The 13,478-nt window shown below is 59.3% G+C and overlaps 1 protein-coding gene and 1 long non-coding RNA gene across 2 annotated transcripts in view; one reads left to right on the forward strand and one right to left on the reverse strand.

Annotated features, from left to right (window-relative positions):
* LOC140901139 (retinol dehydrogenase 8) lies at positions 1–11,638 on the reverse strand. Its single transcript, XM_073319458.2, has 7 exons — positions 11,505–11,638; positions 8,274–8,386; positions 7,443–7,604; positions 6,268–6,447; positions 4,956–5,049; positions 3,000–3,183; positions 1–1,574 (listed from the first exon to the last, which is right to left on the reverse strand). The coding sequence occupies exons 2-7, from the start codon at positions 8,368–8,370 to the stop codon at positions 1,344–1,346; spliced, it is 948 nt and encodes a 315-aa protein (XP_073175559.1). The 5' UTR covers positions 8,371–8,386; positions 11,505–11,638; the 3' UTR covers positions 1–1,343.
* The window catches only part of LOC140901140 (uncharacterized), a 17,225-nt gene continuing 15,257 nt past the window's right edge, over positions 11,511–13,478 (forward strand). The window contains exon 1 of the long non-coding RNA XR_012155775.2: positions 11,511–11,768. This is a non-coding gene — a long non-coding RNA (uncharacterized LOC140901140). The remainder of the gene's footprint in view (positions 11,769–13,478) is intronic.

A 13,478-nucleotide genomic window follows, 5' to 3' on the forward strand; every position in this document is an offset into this window, starting at 1 on the left:
TCCAGCACCTCTGTTTATTGAGGGATTCCTGCACCCCGGCAGGTTGATCGGATGGGCTGCCCGGGCCCTGAACAGCTGCTGGGGGAGTCATTGCACGCTCTACAAGTCATGCTCCCAGCACTACCGCAGGTGCTGGGCAGGGGGCAGCGGCCCCCCCAGCGGGAGATTGAGGAGAGGGAGAGATCAGGAAACTGGCCTTTGGAGGGTGCAGAGCCGTGAGGAAGAGGCTGCAGACTAAACGCTCACCCCCTCTTGGGACTGTTGCGGCCCCCAGGGCGTGCCTAAGAGACGCCAGCTAAATTGCTTTGCTGCCCCCAGCCGGGCCACTCAACCCACTTGAACCCAGGGCCAGGAGCTGCATCGAACCCTCGTTGAGAGTCTGCCAAGTCTGGTTGCGCTAGTTCCCTCCCAGCCTGCCGGCAAACACGGTGCCCCTAACTCCAGCCAGTGCCGTAGTCATCCCCGCCCTGGACGAGCCACCCCGGCCATCTTCCTGCAGGCCTCCCTGGTAGTGTCAGGGGGACACAGCCTGATGCCCCATGGCTCCCTTCGCCCAGGGCTACAAGCCGTGGCACACACCTGCTGGGCTACCTCCTCGTGGAGGATGTCTATCACCCCCCCCCCCCCCAGTGGAAGCACAGCTGGGTCCACCCTCTCAAGCAGGTGTGTGTGTGTGTGTGTGACAACTTAATACATCCAGAGATCTAGCCCCAGCTGTGGAAGGGAAGTGGTGCCTAGTGGTTAGAGCATTGGGACAGGCACCCGGACTCCTGGGTTCAATCCCTGACTCTGGAAACGCCTGGGTTCTGTCCCCAGCTGTGGGAAGAGGTTGGGATCGGACTCCTGAGTCCTATCCCCAGCTCTGGGAAGGGGATGGGACTCCTGGGTCCTATCCCCAGCTCTGGGAAGGGGATGGGACTCCTGGGTACTATCCCCAGCTCTGGGAAGGGAGTGGGGGCCGGGACTCCTGGGTCCTAGGCCCAGCAGGGCCTCCTTCCTCTACTTTTTGAAAGTTTTTTTTTTTTTTAATCCTTTTAACACCCAAAATTTACTTAAAAAAAAAAAAAAGATACAAAAGAATCAGCTGGCTAAAAAGAGGGCAAAGCGGGGGGTGTTGCTAGCCCCCTCCTGGATTCATGCTCCTAAACATCCTGCCCCTCCCCCCCGGCTCCCCCCATCACCCACCGTGCTGATGCCTCCCCCTCGGTCCAAGGGTTTGTGCTTGTACCGTGGCTGTCCACACTGGAAGCTACAGGGCATGGGAGCGGGGTGGGATCTATAGCTGGAGCTGTCTGTGTTGTCCAGGGAGGAGGAGGAGGAGGAAGGGGCCTGGTGCCTTCGTCTCAAGGAGACTTGTTATAGGACACGTCCCTCCTCTTCCTCCACTGCAGCATCTTGAGGAGGCTGAGGCTGGCTTTGAAGAGCCGGTCATGCTGGAAGATCATCTGGTGGAAGGTGTTCAGAGGCAGGTTCCCGGTGGGGTCGGCGTGTTTCAGGGTGGTCATGGGCGTGTAGAGGCTGTTGGTCTGATAGCGAAAAGGCGGCTTCTCTGCCATGATCACCTTGGCCGTATGCTGGGGAGAGCGGAGGAAGGGCCTGCCCGTTAGACGCTCGACCGACACGCCCTGGGCTTAACCTGCACGGGGCAGACCCCCCGTTGGTATGAAAATCAGCCACAGCTCCACTGGGGTCAATGGGCCACGTCCCCAGGTGGTATTTGTACAGCACCTAACACAGTGGGGTCCTGGGCCGCGGCTGGGGCGCCCTAGGCTCTACCGTAACACACCTAATACAATGGGGACCTGGGCCACGGCTGGGGCGCCCTAGGCTCTACCGTAACACACCTAATACAATGGGGTCCTGGGCCACGGCTGGGGCGCCCTAGGCTCTACCGTAACACACCTAATACAATGGGGACCTGGGCCACGGCTGGGGCGCCCTAGGCTCTACCGTAACACACCTAATACAATGGGGTCCTGGGCCACAGCTGGGGCGCCCTAGGCTCTACCGTAACACACCTAACACAGTGGGGTCCTGGGCCACGGCTGGGGCGCCCTAGGCTCTACCGTAACACACCTAACACAGTGGGGTCCTGGGCCGCGGCTGGGGCGCCCTAGGCTCTACCGTAACACACCTAATACAATGGGGACCTGGGCCAGGGCTGGGGCTCCCAGGCACAACGATAATATAAATAATCATGGCTCCATTGGACTCAATGGGCCAGATCTGGGGTAAATCAGCACCACTCTGATTAGCACTTATTGTTGGTCTTGGTAGCACCTACGAGCCCCAGCCATGGCTCAAGCCCCACTACACTGGCTACTGTATGTTATTTCTTCAGTGTATTATGGTACTGCCTAGGTGATTAGAGTGGGGGGGCTGGGAGCCAGGACTCCTGGGTTCTGTTCCCAGCTCAGGGAGGAGAGTGGGGCCTGATGGTTAGAGCAGGGGGGGCTGTGAGTCAGCACTCCTGGGTTCTATCCCTGGCTCTGGGAGGGGAGTGGGGCCTGGTGGTTAGAGCAGGGGGGCTGGGAGCCAGGACTCCTGGGTTCAATCCCAGCTCTGCAAGTCCCTTCCCTTTTCCATGCCTCAGTTTCCCCCCTCTGTAAAACAGGGATAGCTGTGCCGAGCTCAACAAAAATGCTTTTTATCTGTTGATCTCAAAGGGCTGAGCAGTAACATACTTGCTTCACCACTGGTCGCCCTGCCCTTACACAGACTCACACCCCACCCCACCCCACCCCACGTGGCAGATGGCTGGGACAGAGGCTGAGTAGCAACTGAAGATTTAGCCCAGAGCTGATCTGACGGCCCCGGCTGTTCCCGGTGCCACCATTAGATTTGGGGGTGCTGAGAACCTCTGGCAAGCAGGCCCCTAGGATCTAACTCCCCACCTGTCCTCCCTGGGTCCCCAGTGCCAGTGTGGTTAGAGCCGAGTACTATAGGGCTAGGAAGGGGGTAGCGGGTCAGCGTGGGAGGGTGGGGAGATGGCTCCCTACCTCAGCCACCTCGTCTGGCGACTGCCCCAGCACTGTGAAGACTTCCTTGGAATAGGCCATGTAGAAGCCTTGGAATATGTCCAGTGTCTCCTGGTCAACGGCGGACAGGTCCATGCAGGCGGCTTCTTCGTAGAGTTTCCTTTCGAACTCGGTCACCACCGGCCCGGGTTCGATCAGGCTGATGCTGGAGAGGAGCAGGAGACAGTAACACATCGCAGCTCATGTACCCCGCCAGGGCCTGGCTCCGGGCCCGTTAGGGCACACGCAGATAGGAGCTGGCATGCAGGGGCAGAGCACTGGGTTGTACAGGTTGGTGCAGCACCTCCTTAGGCCAGTGGGCCCTCTAGTCCAGCACCCCACCTGCTGCCCTTCCCATATCAGACCACCCACCCCTCCCTCCTTCCAGCCTTTCCTCCCTCTACCCACCTACTGCTCCACCCAACCATCCCTCCTTCCTCCCTCTACCCACCCACTGCTCCATCCATCCCTCCTTCCAGCCCTTTCTCCCTCTACCCACCCACTGCTCCATCCAACCATCCATCCTCCACCCTCCCAACTTCCCCTCTATACTCACCCACTGCTCCCTGCCTCCCGCCACCCGCTTACTTCCATCCCTTCCTCCCACCAACTCTGGAGTCCCACTTCCCGGCATTGCCATCTCAGATGGCTGGGCCATATAATCCAATATCCTTATACCTGGTGCACCCAGCCTAAGATCCCAGCACTGCAGTCGATTCCTCCCCTTCCGTGCACACATGATGCACTAAGCCAGTGGTCTCCAACCTTTTTATGTCCAAGATCACTTTTTGAATTTAAGGGCAACCCAGGATCTACCCCGCCCCTCCCACAAGGCCCCGCCCCTTCCCCAAAGCCCCACCCCACCCACTCCACCCCCCCGCTTCCCCGTCACTTGCTCTCCCCCACCCTCACTCACTTTCACCAGGCTGGGGTAGGGGTTTGGGAGGGGGTACGGGCTCTGGGCTGGAGCTGAGGGGTTCGCAGTGTGGGAGCGGGCTCTGGGCTGAGCCTAGGGGTGCAGGAGGGGGCTCCAGGCTGGGGCAGAGTGTTGGGGTGTAGGAGGGGGTGCGGGCTCTGGACTGGGGCAGAGTGTTGGGATTCGGGGGGGGGTCAGCGCTTGGGCAGAGTGTTGGGGTGCAGGCTCTGGGAGCGGGGGGCAGGGTTAGGGTTCAGGGTGCAGGAGTGGGCTCAGGGCTGGTTCGGGGTACTGGCTCCAGTAGGGGGCTGAGGTCTGGGGCTTAGGGGCAGGAGGGAATTCAGGGTGCAGGAGGAGGTTCGGGGTGCTGGCTCCAGAAGCACTTACCTCTGGCGGCTTCTGGTCGGCGGTGCAGCTGCTCCCAGAAGGGGCCAAAGCACTCCTGTGGCCCCGGGGAGGGGGAGCGTGGAAGGCACATGGCTACGCACTGCCCCCCTCTGCAAGCATCAGCCCCGCAGCTCCCACTGGCTCCCCGTTCCCAGCCAACGGGAGCTGCGGGGGCGATGCTTGCAGGCAGGAGCAGCGCGCGGAGGGAGACCCCCGCCCCCGGGGCCGCTTCCGGGAGCAGCGTGGGGCCAGGGCAGGCAGGGAGCCTGTCTTAGCGGCAGCCCCACTGTGCCCCCGGAGATTGCGATTGACCGGCTGGTGACCGCTGCACTAAGCCAACAGTGCTAGGATGCCCATGGGGCAGAGGGGAGGGAGAGGCCTTCTGGACCCCACCCCTCACAACCTTGGTGGGTCCGTCCCCCTTTTCTGAGCACCTGCAAAGTCAGCCCCGGGGGGGGCTGCCCAGTCGGCCTAATGGATCAATGGAGCGACCAAGCACCTCCCGTCCGCTCCCTGCAGCCACCTGCCTGCAACCCCTCTGAGCTTCGGACGGGGGGGACGGCTGGGAATGTCCACTGCCCCCCTGTAGCACTGGGGCTCATCTCCCCTACACAGCCCTGCCCCCCCAGACTTACTTCACACCAAACTTCAGTGCCTGCAGGGCCAAGCTCTCACAGAAACCCTCCACAGCGAACTTGGAGGCGCAGTAGATGTCATTGAAGAGGAGGCCTGGAGAGCAAAGGCGAGAGCGAGTCAGGTCAAGCAGAGAGAGGGGAGGGAGCTGGGCCGGCAAAGGGTGAGGCTCTGCTGTGCCGGGAGGGCCTGCCCAGAACTTGACGAGGGGTCGGCCGCCAGGGAGCGGAGACACCTGCCCGTGGTACTGACCAGAATTGTCCCACCATCTCCTGTCTTATAGCTCGATTGTAAGGTCTTGGAGGCAGAGACCAGCTGCTTGCTCTGCGTTTGTACAGCGCCTAGCGCAGTGGGGCCCTGGGCCATGGCTGGGGCTCCTAGGGGCTACCGTAATACACCTGTGATGCATGGCTAGAAAGAGTTAAACATCCTGCAAAATAAATAACCCTCAAAAGACCTGTGGGGAGATAATGTTTGTGGTTTTGTGTATTTACAGATGTGTGAGTAGGGTGGACAATGTAATCAACAGTCCCTGTCTGTGCTGTATTCTGATCATTCAGAGGTCAAAAGAAGATCCTAGCATTTAAATGAATTGCAAACACGGGATATCTCGGTATTCATCTCTCTTTGAACTGTACTGTGAATGGTGGAGGAACAACAAATGGCCTTATGCTAATTCATATAGCTAAGAACCGGTGATGGACCTCCTTCAAAGTCATCGTAATTACCTTTTGTTCCCCAAGGAAATCCCAACTTGTCAAAGAGGACATGACATTGTATAAAAGAGCCTTGGGTCCTGATTCTGTGATCTCAGATCTGCTTAGACTTCATCAGGGGAAGTTCGAGTCACAAGACTGAGGTCCCAGTTATGCAGGTACACCCTGAATATGAGATTTGGACATTGGACTATCACCTATGAACTATTTCCAAAAGAACTCTTTGCCACTACAAAGCTCACCGTCTCTGCTGTGAATCTGCACCTCAATGGATTGAATTCATGTCTGTCTCTATATTGATCTTTTAACCAGACTCTCTCTCTCTTGTGTTTTAATAAATTTTAGTTTAGTTAATAAGAATCGGCTGAAGCGGGTGTTTGGGTAAGATCGGAAACATGCGTTCACCTGGGAGGTCATGTGTCCGATCCTTCGGGATTGGGAGAACCTTTTCTTTTATAGGATGAAATAAGATTTACAGAAATTTTCATCATATTTGACGTGGGTACCTGGATGGAGGCCGAGGCCCCCACACCAAATCAGCAAGGTGCAGCCGGTCCTCAGGGGCCACAGCCCTCCCTGCCCCGTCCCCCGGTCTCACCTTGCAGCCCCAGCACGCTGCTCATCACCACGATGTGGCCCCGGCGTCGGCGCTTCATGTCGGGGAAGACTTCGCGCACCAGTCGCACCAGCCCGAAGAAGTTGGTGTCAAAGAGGCTCTTCATGGCAGCGACGCTCTGGCTCTCCACTGGCCCAATCATGCCCAGCCCCGCGTTGTTCACTGCAACGGGGGGAGGACATGCGAGCCCCAGGAACCCCCCAGGGTATGGCAGCTACTGGGGCGGGGGTGAGCGCAGACTGGAAGTGGGGAGCCCCACAGAGACGGGGCAGCCGGGATCCTCTTTTCCCCCCGGCTCCGATCACCAAAGGCAGAAGCATAAACGGCCCATCCGGCTCTCTGGCGGGCCCACACCATGGGGCTCCCTATCCTTTCCTTCGGGCGGGGCGACCCCACAGGCCTCATGGCCTGACATCCTAGATGGGCCCATCCAAGGTAGGAAGGCATGGGGGCTGGGGGACGCCAGGCTAGATGGGCCCATGGGTCTGATCTCATATGGCGTTTCCTATGCTCTCCCTGAGCAGGGGCTCAGCTCTGCTGGGGAAGGCATCAAGATCCCCACTTTACAGCGCGTCCCCTTCCCTGTTCAGCCGAACCCTCCGCTGGGTCACCACCCAGCAAGGCCAGCCGGGCGCACGTGCGTGAGATCCGGTGTCAACCGCCCCCTTTCCCCACACAGCAACCTTAGTGCCGAAGAGCCCTCGCATCTGTGGCCGGATTTTTAGCGGGGGCAAATGAGCAGGGCGAAGCCACCCAGCTCCTCCAGTTACACCAGCCTCCCCTCTGAGCCTCACACCCCTTTACCAACGCGTGTGCGTGCACAAGGTTTGCCACTGATGCACCCAGGAGTCAGGGGTAGAGACTCAGGGGGGCAAATGCAGCCGCTACCTGTAAGGGGCTGTGTAAGTTACAGGTGAGAAAAACGGGAGTGTCTAAGTGGGCGGGGTCCAAGGCACCCAAGACAAGAAATTCCTTAGACTCCCTCCGCTGGAGGAACCCCCAGCTGCTCCGGCCCCCATTCCCACGGTGGGTCTGTGGGGCCAGGGAGCCACACTGCCTGCAGGGAAGAGCGCAGTGGTCCCCCAACCTCCCCCCACCGGGTGCGTTCCAAGGAAGGCGGCCCACGCAGCCCCGAGCGGCCGGGCCGGCTGTCCTACCCAGCACGTCCACTCTCCGCTGGGGAATGCCCTCCACGCAGCGCCGGATGGATTCCTCGCTGGTCACATCCATCTGGCGGATTTCCAGGGTCTTGTCCAAAGCCGGCCCCGCTTGCTTCTCCAAGGCCTCGCGCTTGTCCAGATTCCTCATGGTGGCGATGACTAGGCAGAGAGATGGGGGGTGGCCAGGAGGGTTCAAACCAGCCAGGAAGCTCCTGTGCTAAGCAGGCTCGGGCCTGGCCGGTGCTTGGATGGGAGATTTCCAGGGCAAAGATGGGTGCTGCAGGGTGAAGGGCTCAGTAGGGGGCACAGGAGAGTTGGGGGGGCTGTCTGTGCAGACTCTGATGCACTAGGGGGAACTGTGCTGCAGAACCAGGGTGGGGGCTCAGTAGGGGGTGCTCTCCCCTCGCAGGCTATGCCAGTGTGGCACCAGTGGGTGCTGTGAGGCAGAAAGGTGCCATTTAATGGGGCAGGACCAGAGGTGGCTGCATCTCCGCAGTGGCTGAGCAATCTCTGTATTAACAGCTGCTGTGCCCCACCCCAGAGGCGGCTGCATCTCAGCAGTGGGTGAGCATAAACTGTTACCACACCCCATCCCAACAGTGGCTGCATTTCAAAACTGGCTGAACAATCTCTGTATTAACAGCAGCCACATCCCACCCCAGAGGTGGCTGCATCTCAGTGGTGGGAGAAGTGATTCGGCACATAGGGCTATAAAGCCCCGGGGATAAAAGGCCATAGAAGTAGTAAGATCATTATCATTTCCCTGCCCTATGCCCCATGTTCCTCTTCTTCTCCAGCTCTTTATAATCCCCATCCCGACCTTCTCACCTCGGAATCTCTTCAGCTCATCTTTAGCCAGCCGGACGGCCAGGGCCAGCCCTATCCCGGAGGAGCAGCCAGTCAGCAGCACGGTCCTGCAGGACATCCCTCTGTCTGTCTGTCTGTTACAAACAGGCAAGAGAAGTCAGGTTCAAAGAGGGTTGAGGGAGTGGGGTCTAGTGGTTAGAGTGGGAAGGTTGCAAGTCAGGACCCCTGGGTTCTAGCTGCAGCTCTGGGAAGGGAGCAGAGCACCTAGAGGGGAGGGCGGCATCAAGACTCCTGGGTTCTATCTATACGGGGAGAGTGGGGCTTAATGGGGGCTGGGGGTGTTAGGCGTGAGGCATAGAATCATAGAATATGAGGGTTGGAAGAGACCTCAGGAGGTCATCTAGTCCAACCCCCTGCTCAAAGCAGGACCAATCCCCAATTTTTCCCAGATCCCTAAATGGCCCCCTCAAGGATTGAACTCACAACCCTGGGTTGAACAGGCCAACGCTCAAACCACTGAGCTCTCCCTCCCCCCACTGATCTACTCGGTTGTGCCAGTCCCATCTCCTGCTTCACTGATCTGGCTGCCCTCTGCATGACACCCCCCGATCCCGGTCTCTTCCTAGGAGAGGATTTCCACCAGGTGAAGTGGCACCAGCCTCCGCCCATCCCCCTCCCGCGGGAGCACATGTGGTTCTATTCTGGAACCGCCTCAGCCTCTTATCCCCGGGGCCGGCTCCGCCCGTCAAACGGAGGCCGACGTGAGCGACCGGACGCAGGGCAGCAAAGAGCCCAACCCCCGCGCGCCGCAACCAACCGCCCTCACCCCTGGTGTAGACGCAGCCAGGCGGGACGCCCCCGTCGTCCGGGGCCGTGGCCGTTCTCATGCTGCCAGGAACCCGCTGCTGCCCGGAGGCTGCGTCTACACTCCAGGGCCCCGGCACCCGCCAATGCGGCCGCGTCAGCACGCTTGGGAACGGGGGCGGGGGGGGGGGGGGGAATCAGGGCTTGCTGGTGACCCAGCTCTGCCAGGAATCCACAGCACGGGGGGCAGACGAGGGCAGTGGTTCTATTTCCCGGCTCGGCCTCTGGGCGAGCTTGGGCAAGGCACAGCTGCTCTGTGCCTCTTTTCCCCCTCCCCTCCTTGGTCTATTTAGGCTGGGAGCTCATTGGAGCACGGGACTGGTTCTCACCCGGCACGACGGGCCCCCCGTCCCGATCGCAGATGGGGTCTCCAGGGGATACCACAACACCCCCAATAACTCGACAAGTTGGCAAACATCAGGTTTCGTCAGCGGAGCTGTTTGACGGGCCAGACACGACAGAGGGCCCCGAGCCAAGGCAGTCGGCAATTAATAATGACCAGGCAACAGCTCCTCATGGCAACTCCTGCCCTGGATCTCAGTTATTCAAGCCGGACCCGGGCCTTGGGTCTCTCCCCTGACCCAGTTCAGACTCAGCAAGGCTGCTCGCCGGTCGGCCGCAGCACCGGGTGGGGAATTATAACCAAACGAAGGACGGAAGCTGGGCTATTATTGATCTAAGCTTTGATTTCTTTGTGGACGAAAGGCCCGTCCTGCTGATCTCACCCGGCTGAGACTTCCGTCACAACTGGGTAGCACAGGGAAGCACCCAAGCGGGCAAAGGGGCCAGGGGACGATTAACGAGGGGGTTGGGCCTGGAAGGAGGAGATCCTTCTCCAGATTTATTCTTGTTCAATTACGCTCTCTTATAAACTGCATTTATATTGACTGAGGAGATAAAAGCTCTTTAAAAGGGAGCCCGAAGTCCACAGCCGACGGCTGAGCAGGTGGGATATGCACAAAACAAGCCCAGTCGCTCATAGAATGAAAGGCCCTTTAAATGCAACACTTCTCGGACTGTAATTTTGTACTTTGGGGCACCTACAAGCCAGAGCTGAGATTGGGGTCCCCCGTCACACCAGGTGCTGCACAGAGTAAGAGACGGTCCCTGCCCCAAAAAAATCTAAAGTGACAGGCAGACAAAGGAGAACTGGGCTCAGTTTCCAGCTCTGCCCCTCGCAGCCCTGAGGCAAGTTACGGCCTCAGTTTCCCTGCCTGCAAAATGGGGATAATAATAATTCCTTATACCCAGCCTTCCTCTGTGTATACTGTAAAATCTCCAGGGCTGGGACTGTCTCTCACTATATGTCTGTGCAGAATCTGGCATGATGGAGGTCTGTGTAGTGCCCGGCACGATGGGGTGGGCCCTGATCATGGCTGGGGCTCTGTGCAAGGCCACGACCTACGTGTTTCTGTAATAGCAACACTGATGAAATGCAGAGGGCCGTGTCAGTGTTTCACCCAGGCCTGCGGGTCAGAGAAGACACAGAACCCAGGTGGGTCACCCCAGAACCCAGCGAGTACCAAGGGTCGGTACAAACTTTAACTGACCACAGGTACGGTCCAGAATTATGGGCCATGTGAGTCAGGGGGACTCCGGGGCTGTGGGAGTCTGATCCAGGTGGGAGACAGGAGGGGAGATGGTCAGCGCTCCCGGGAAATTCGTGGTTACTGCTCAAAATGGCACCAGCCTCAGAGCTCTGTGTCCGTCCTTGGCTCTCTGGGAAAGTAGCAGACACAGCAGCTGTAGCCAGCCTGACTAATCTTGGCTTATTCTGGTGCTAGACCCTGCAGGATCAGGCTATATATAGAAGATGGGGCTCCGCTCTCCACAGGAAGATCTCCGCCGGGCTCCCCACCCTGGAAGGTGGTTCTCAGGCAGCTCCCCAGAGAGCCACTCTGTACTGTACTTCCGATGGACACCCCCAAAACACCTTGTCACTGCTGCAGGCCCAGTTCCCGACATCCCCATTGCACTTTGCACCCGACTGCCAGCTCCACCCACTGCACCCGCCTCCCAGGGGTCCTCAGTTCCCAGATCTTGCTCCCCAGTGCACCCCTGCTCTCAGAACCACATGGCACCCCGATCTTTCCTGCCCCCCACCCAGCTTTTCCCCTTCATCAATGCACCCCCGCTCCCCTTAGCTCTCAGCTCTTCCCAGTGCACCCCTGGGTCCGCCTGGGCTCCGATCCGCATTGCACCCCTACCTTTCTTACCCCCCCCCCATGCACCCCAATCTCCCAGCCCCACAGGATCAGGGGAAGGCTGAGCACAAGGCGAAGCCCCGCTTTATCCCCCTCCCGCCCGAGACGGGGGTGGGGGGAGCCCCTTGCTGCAGGATTCAGCTGCCCTTGGAGCCGGGAGCTCGGAGCCCAGCCCCCCGCCTACCTGCACCGCTGCGAGCTGGATCGATCCCCGGCTCAGCCAGTCCCCGCCTTGCAGCGGCTCCAGCTACGGCTCCTTCACCCGACCAGCCGAGGGAAACGCCCCGCCAGCCCGCAGCACGCCGGGGCTTGTAGTCCCTGCAGGCCGGCCTCCCCCAGGTCCCGGGGCGGGGGCAGAGCCCTGCCCAGCGCCCCCCTATGCCCCGCCCTTCTGCCTGTCGCGCCCCGGCGGGGGGGGGCACCCTCCGGTATCCCGCCCCCCTCCAAGGTAACTCGGGGGGTAGGGGGGCTTGTTATTGTGGGGCTGGAGCCTGCACGTGGGGCTTTGTTATTGTGGGGCTGGAGCCTGCAGGGGGGCTTTGTTATTGTGGGGCTGGAGCGTGCAGGGGGGCTTTGTTATTGTAGGGCTGGAGCCTGCACGTGGGGCTTTGTTATTGTGGGGCTGGAGCGTGCACGTGGGGCTTTGTTATTGTGGGGCTGGAGCGTGCAGGGGGGCTTGTTATTGTGGGGCTGGAGCGTGCAGTGGGGCTTTGTTATTGTGGGGCTGGAGCGTGCAGGGGGGCTTGTTATTGTGGGGCTGGAGCGTGCACGTGGGGCTTTGTTATTGTGGGGCTGGAGCGTGCAGGGGGGCTTTGTTATTGTGGGGCTGGAGCCTGCACGTGGGGCTTTGTTATTGTGGGGCTGGAGCCTGCACGTGGGGCTTTGTTATTGTGGGGCTGGAGCCTGCACGTGGGGCTTTGTTATTGTGGGGCTGGAGCGTGCAGTGGGGCTTTGTTATTGTGGGGCTGGAGCGTGCAGTGGGGCTTTGTTATTGTGGGGCTGGAGCGTGCAGGGGGGCTTGTTATTGTGGGGCTGGAGCGTGCACGTGGGGCTTTGTTATTGTGGGGCTGGAGCGTGCAGGGGGGCTTTGTTATTGTGGGGCTGGAGCGTGCAGGGGGGCTTGTTATTGTGGGGCTGGAGCGTGCAGTGGGGCTTTGTTATTGTGGGGCTGGAGCATGCACGTGGGGCTTTGTTATTGTGGGGCTGGAGCGTGCAGGGGGGCTTTGTTATTGAGGGGCTGGAGCGTGCACGTGGGGCTTTGTTATTGTGGGGCTGGAGCCTGCACGTGGGGCTTTGTTATTGTGGGGCTGGAGCCTGCACGTGGGGCTTTGTTATTGAGGGGCTGGAGCGTGCAGGGGGGCTTTGTTATTGTGGGGCTGGAGCGTGCAGTGGGGCTTTGTTATTGTGGGGCTGGAGCGTGCAGTGGGGCTTTGTTATTGTGGGGCTGGAGCGTGCAGGGGGGCTTGTTATTGTGGGGCTGGAGCCTGCACGTGGGGCTTTGTTATTGTGGGGCTGGAGCGTGCAGGGGGGCTTTGTTATTGTGGGGCTGGAGCGTGCAGGGGGGCTTGTTATTGTGGGGCTGGAGCGTGCAGGGGGGCTTTGTTATTGTAGGGCTGGAGCGTGCAGTGGGGCTTTGTTATTGTGGGGCTGGAGCCTGCAGTGGGGCTTTGTTATTGTGGGGCTGGAGCCTGCAGTGGGGCTTTGTTATTGTGGGGCTGGAGCCTGCAGTGGGGCTTTGTTATTGTGGGGCTGGAGCCTGCAGTGGGGCTTTGTTATTGTACTGTGGCTCACGACAGCCGAGTTGCTGCTGTCCTTGATTTCTTTTTATATGTGCACTTTATTTTGAAGTCGCCCAACTTTGAAGCATGTGGCTAACGTGTTTTTTGAGGTTTGGGCCATTTTGTTGTGCACTTCCAAATAACTGTACCCTAGGGCTGAGCCGCCGTCAGTTTATGCCTCTTGAATAAATTGCACAGCGTTAGCATGCCAACGTGCTCCTGTACTGGCCATGCCCAGCTCAGATATTTCCAAACACAACTTGCTGGGTCTCACTGTGTCGTGTGAGCCCCTCCCAGTCCTCCATGTTCTGACCCCGAAAATGCTTTTGAGATTCAAAGTTCAATGATAAATTCTTCAAAATGATAAAGGGGGACCCTGC

The sequence above is a fragment of the Lepidochelys kempii genome, chromosome 20 (assembly GCF_965140285.1).
Source record: "Lepidochelys kempii isolate rLepKem1 chromosome 20, rLepKem1.hap1, whole genome shotgun sequence".
NCBI lineage: Eukaryota > Metazoa > Chordata > Testudines > Cheloniidae > Lepidochelys > Lepidochelys kempii.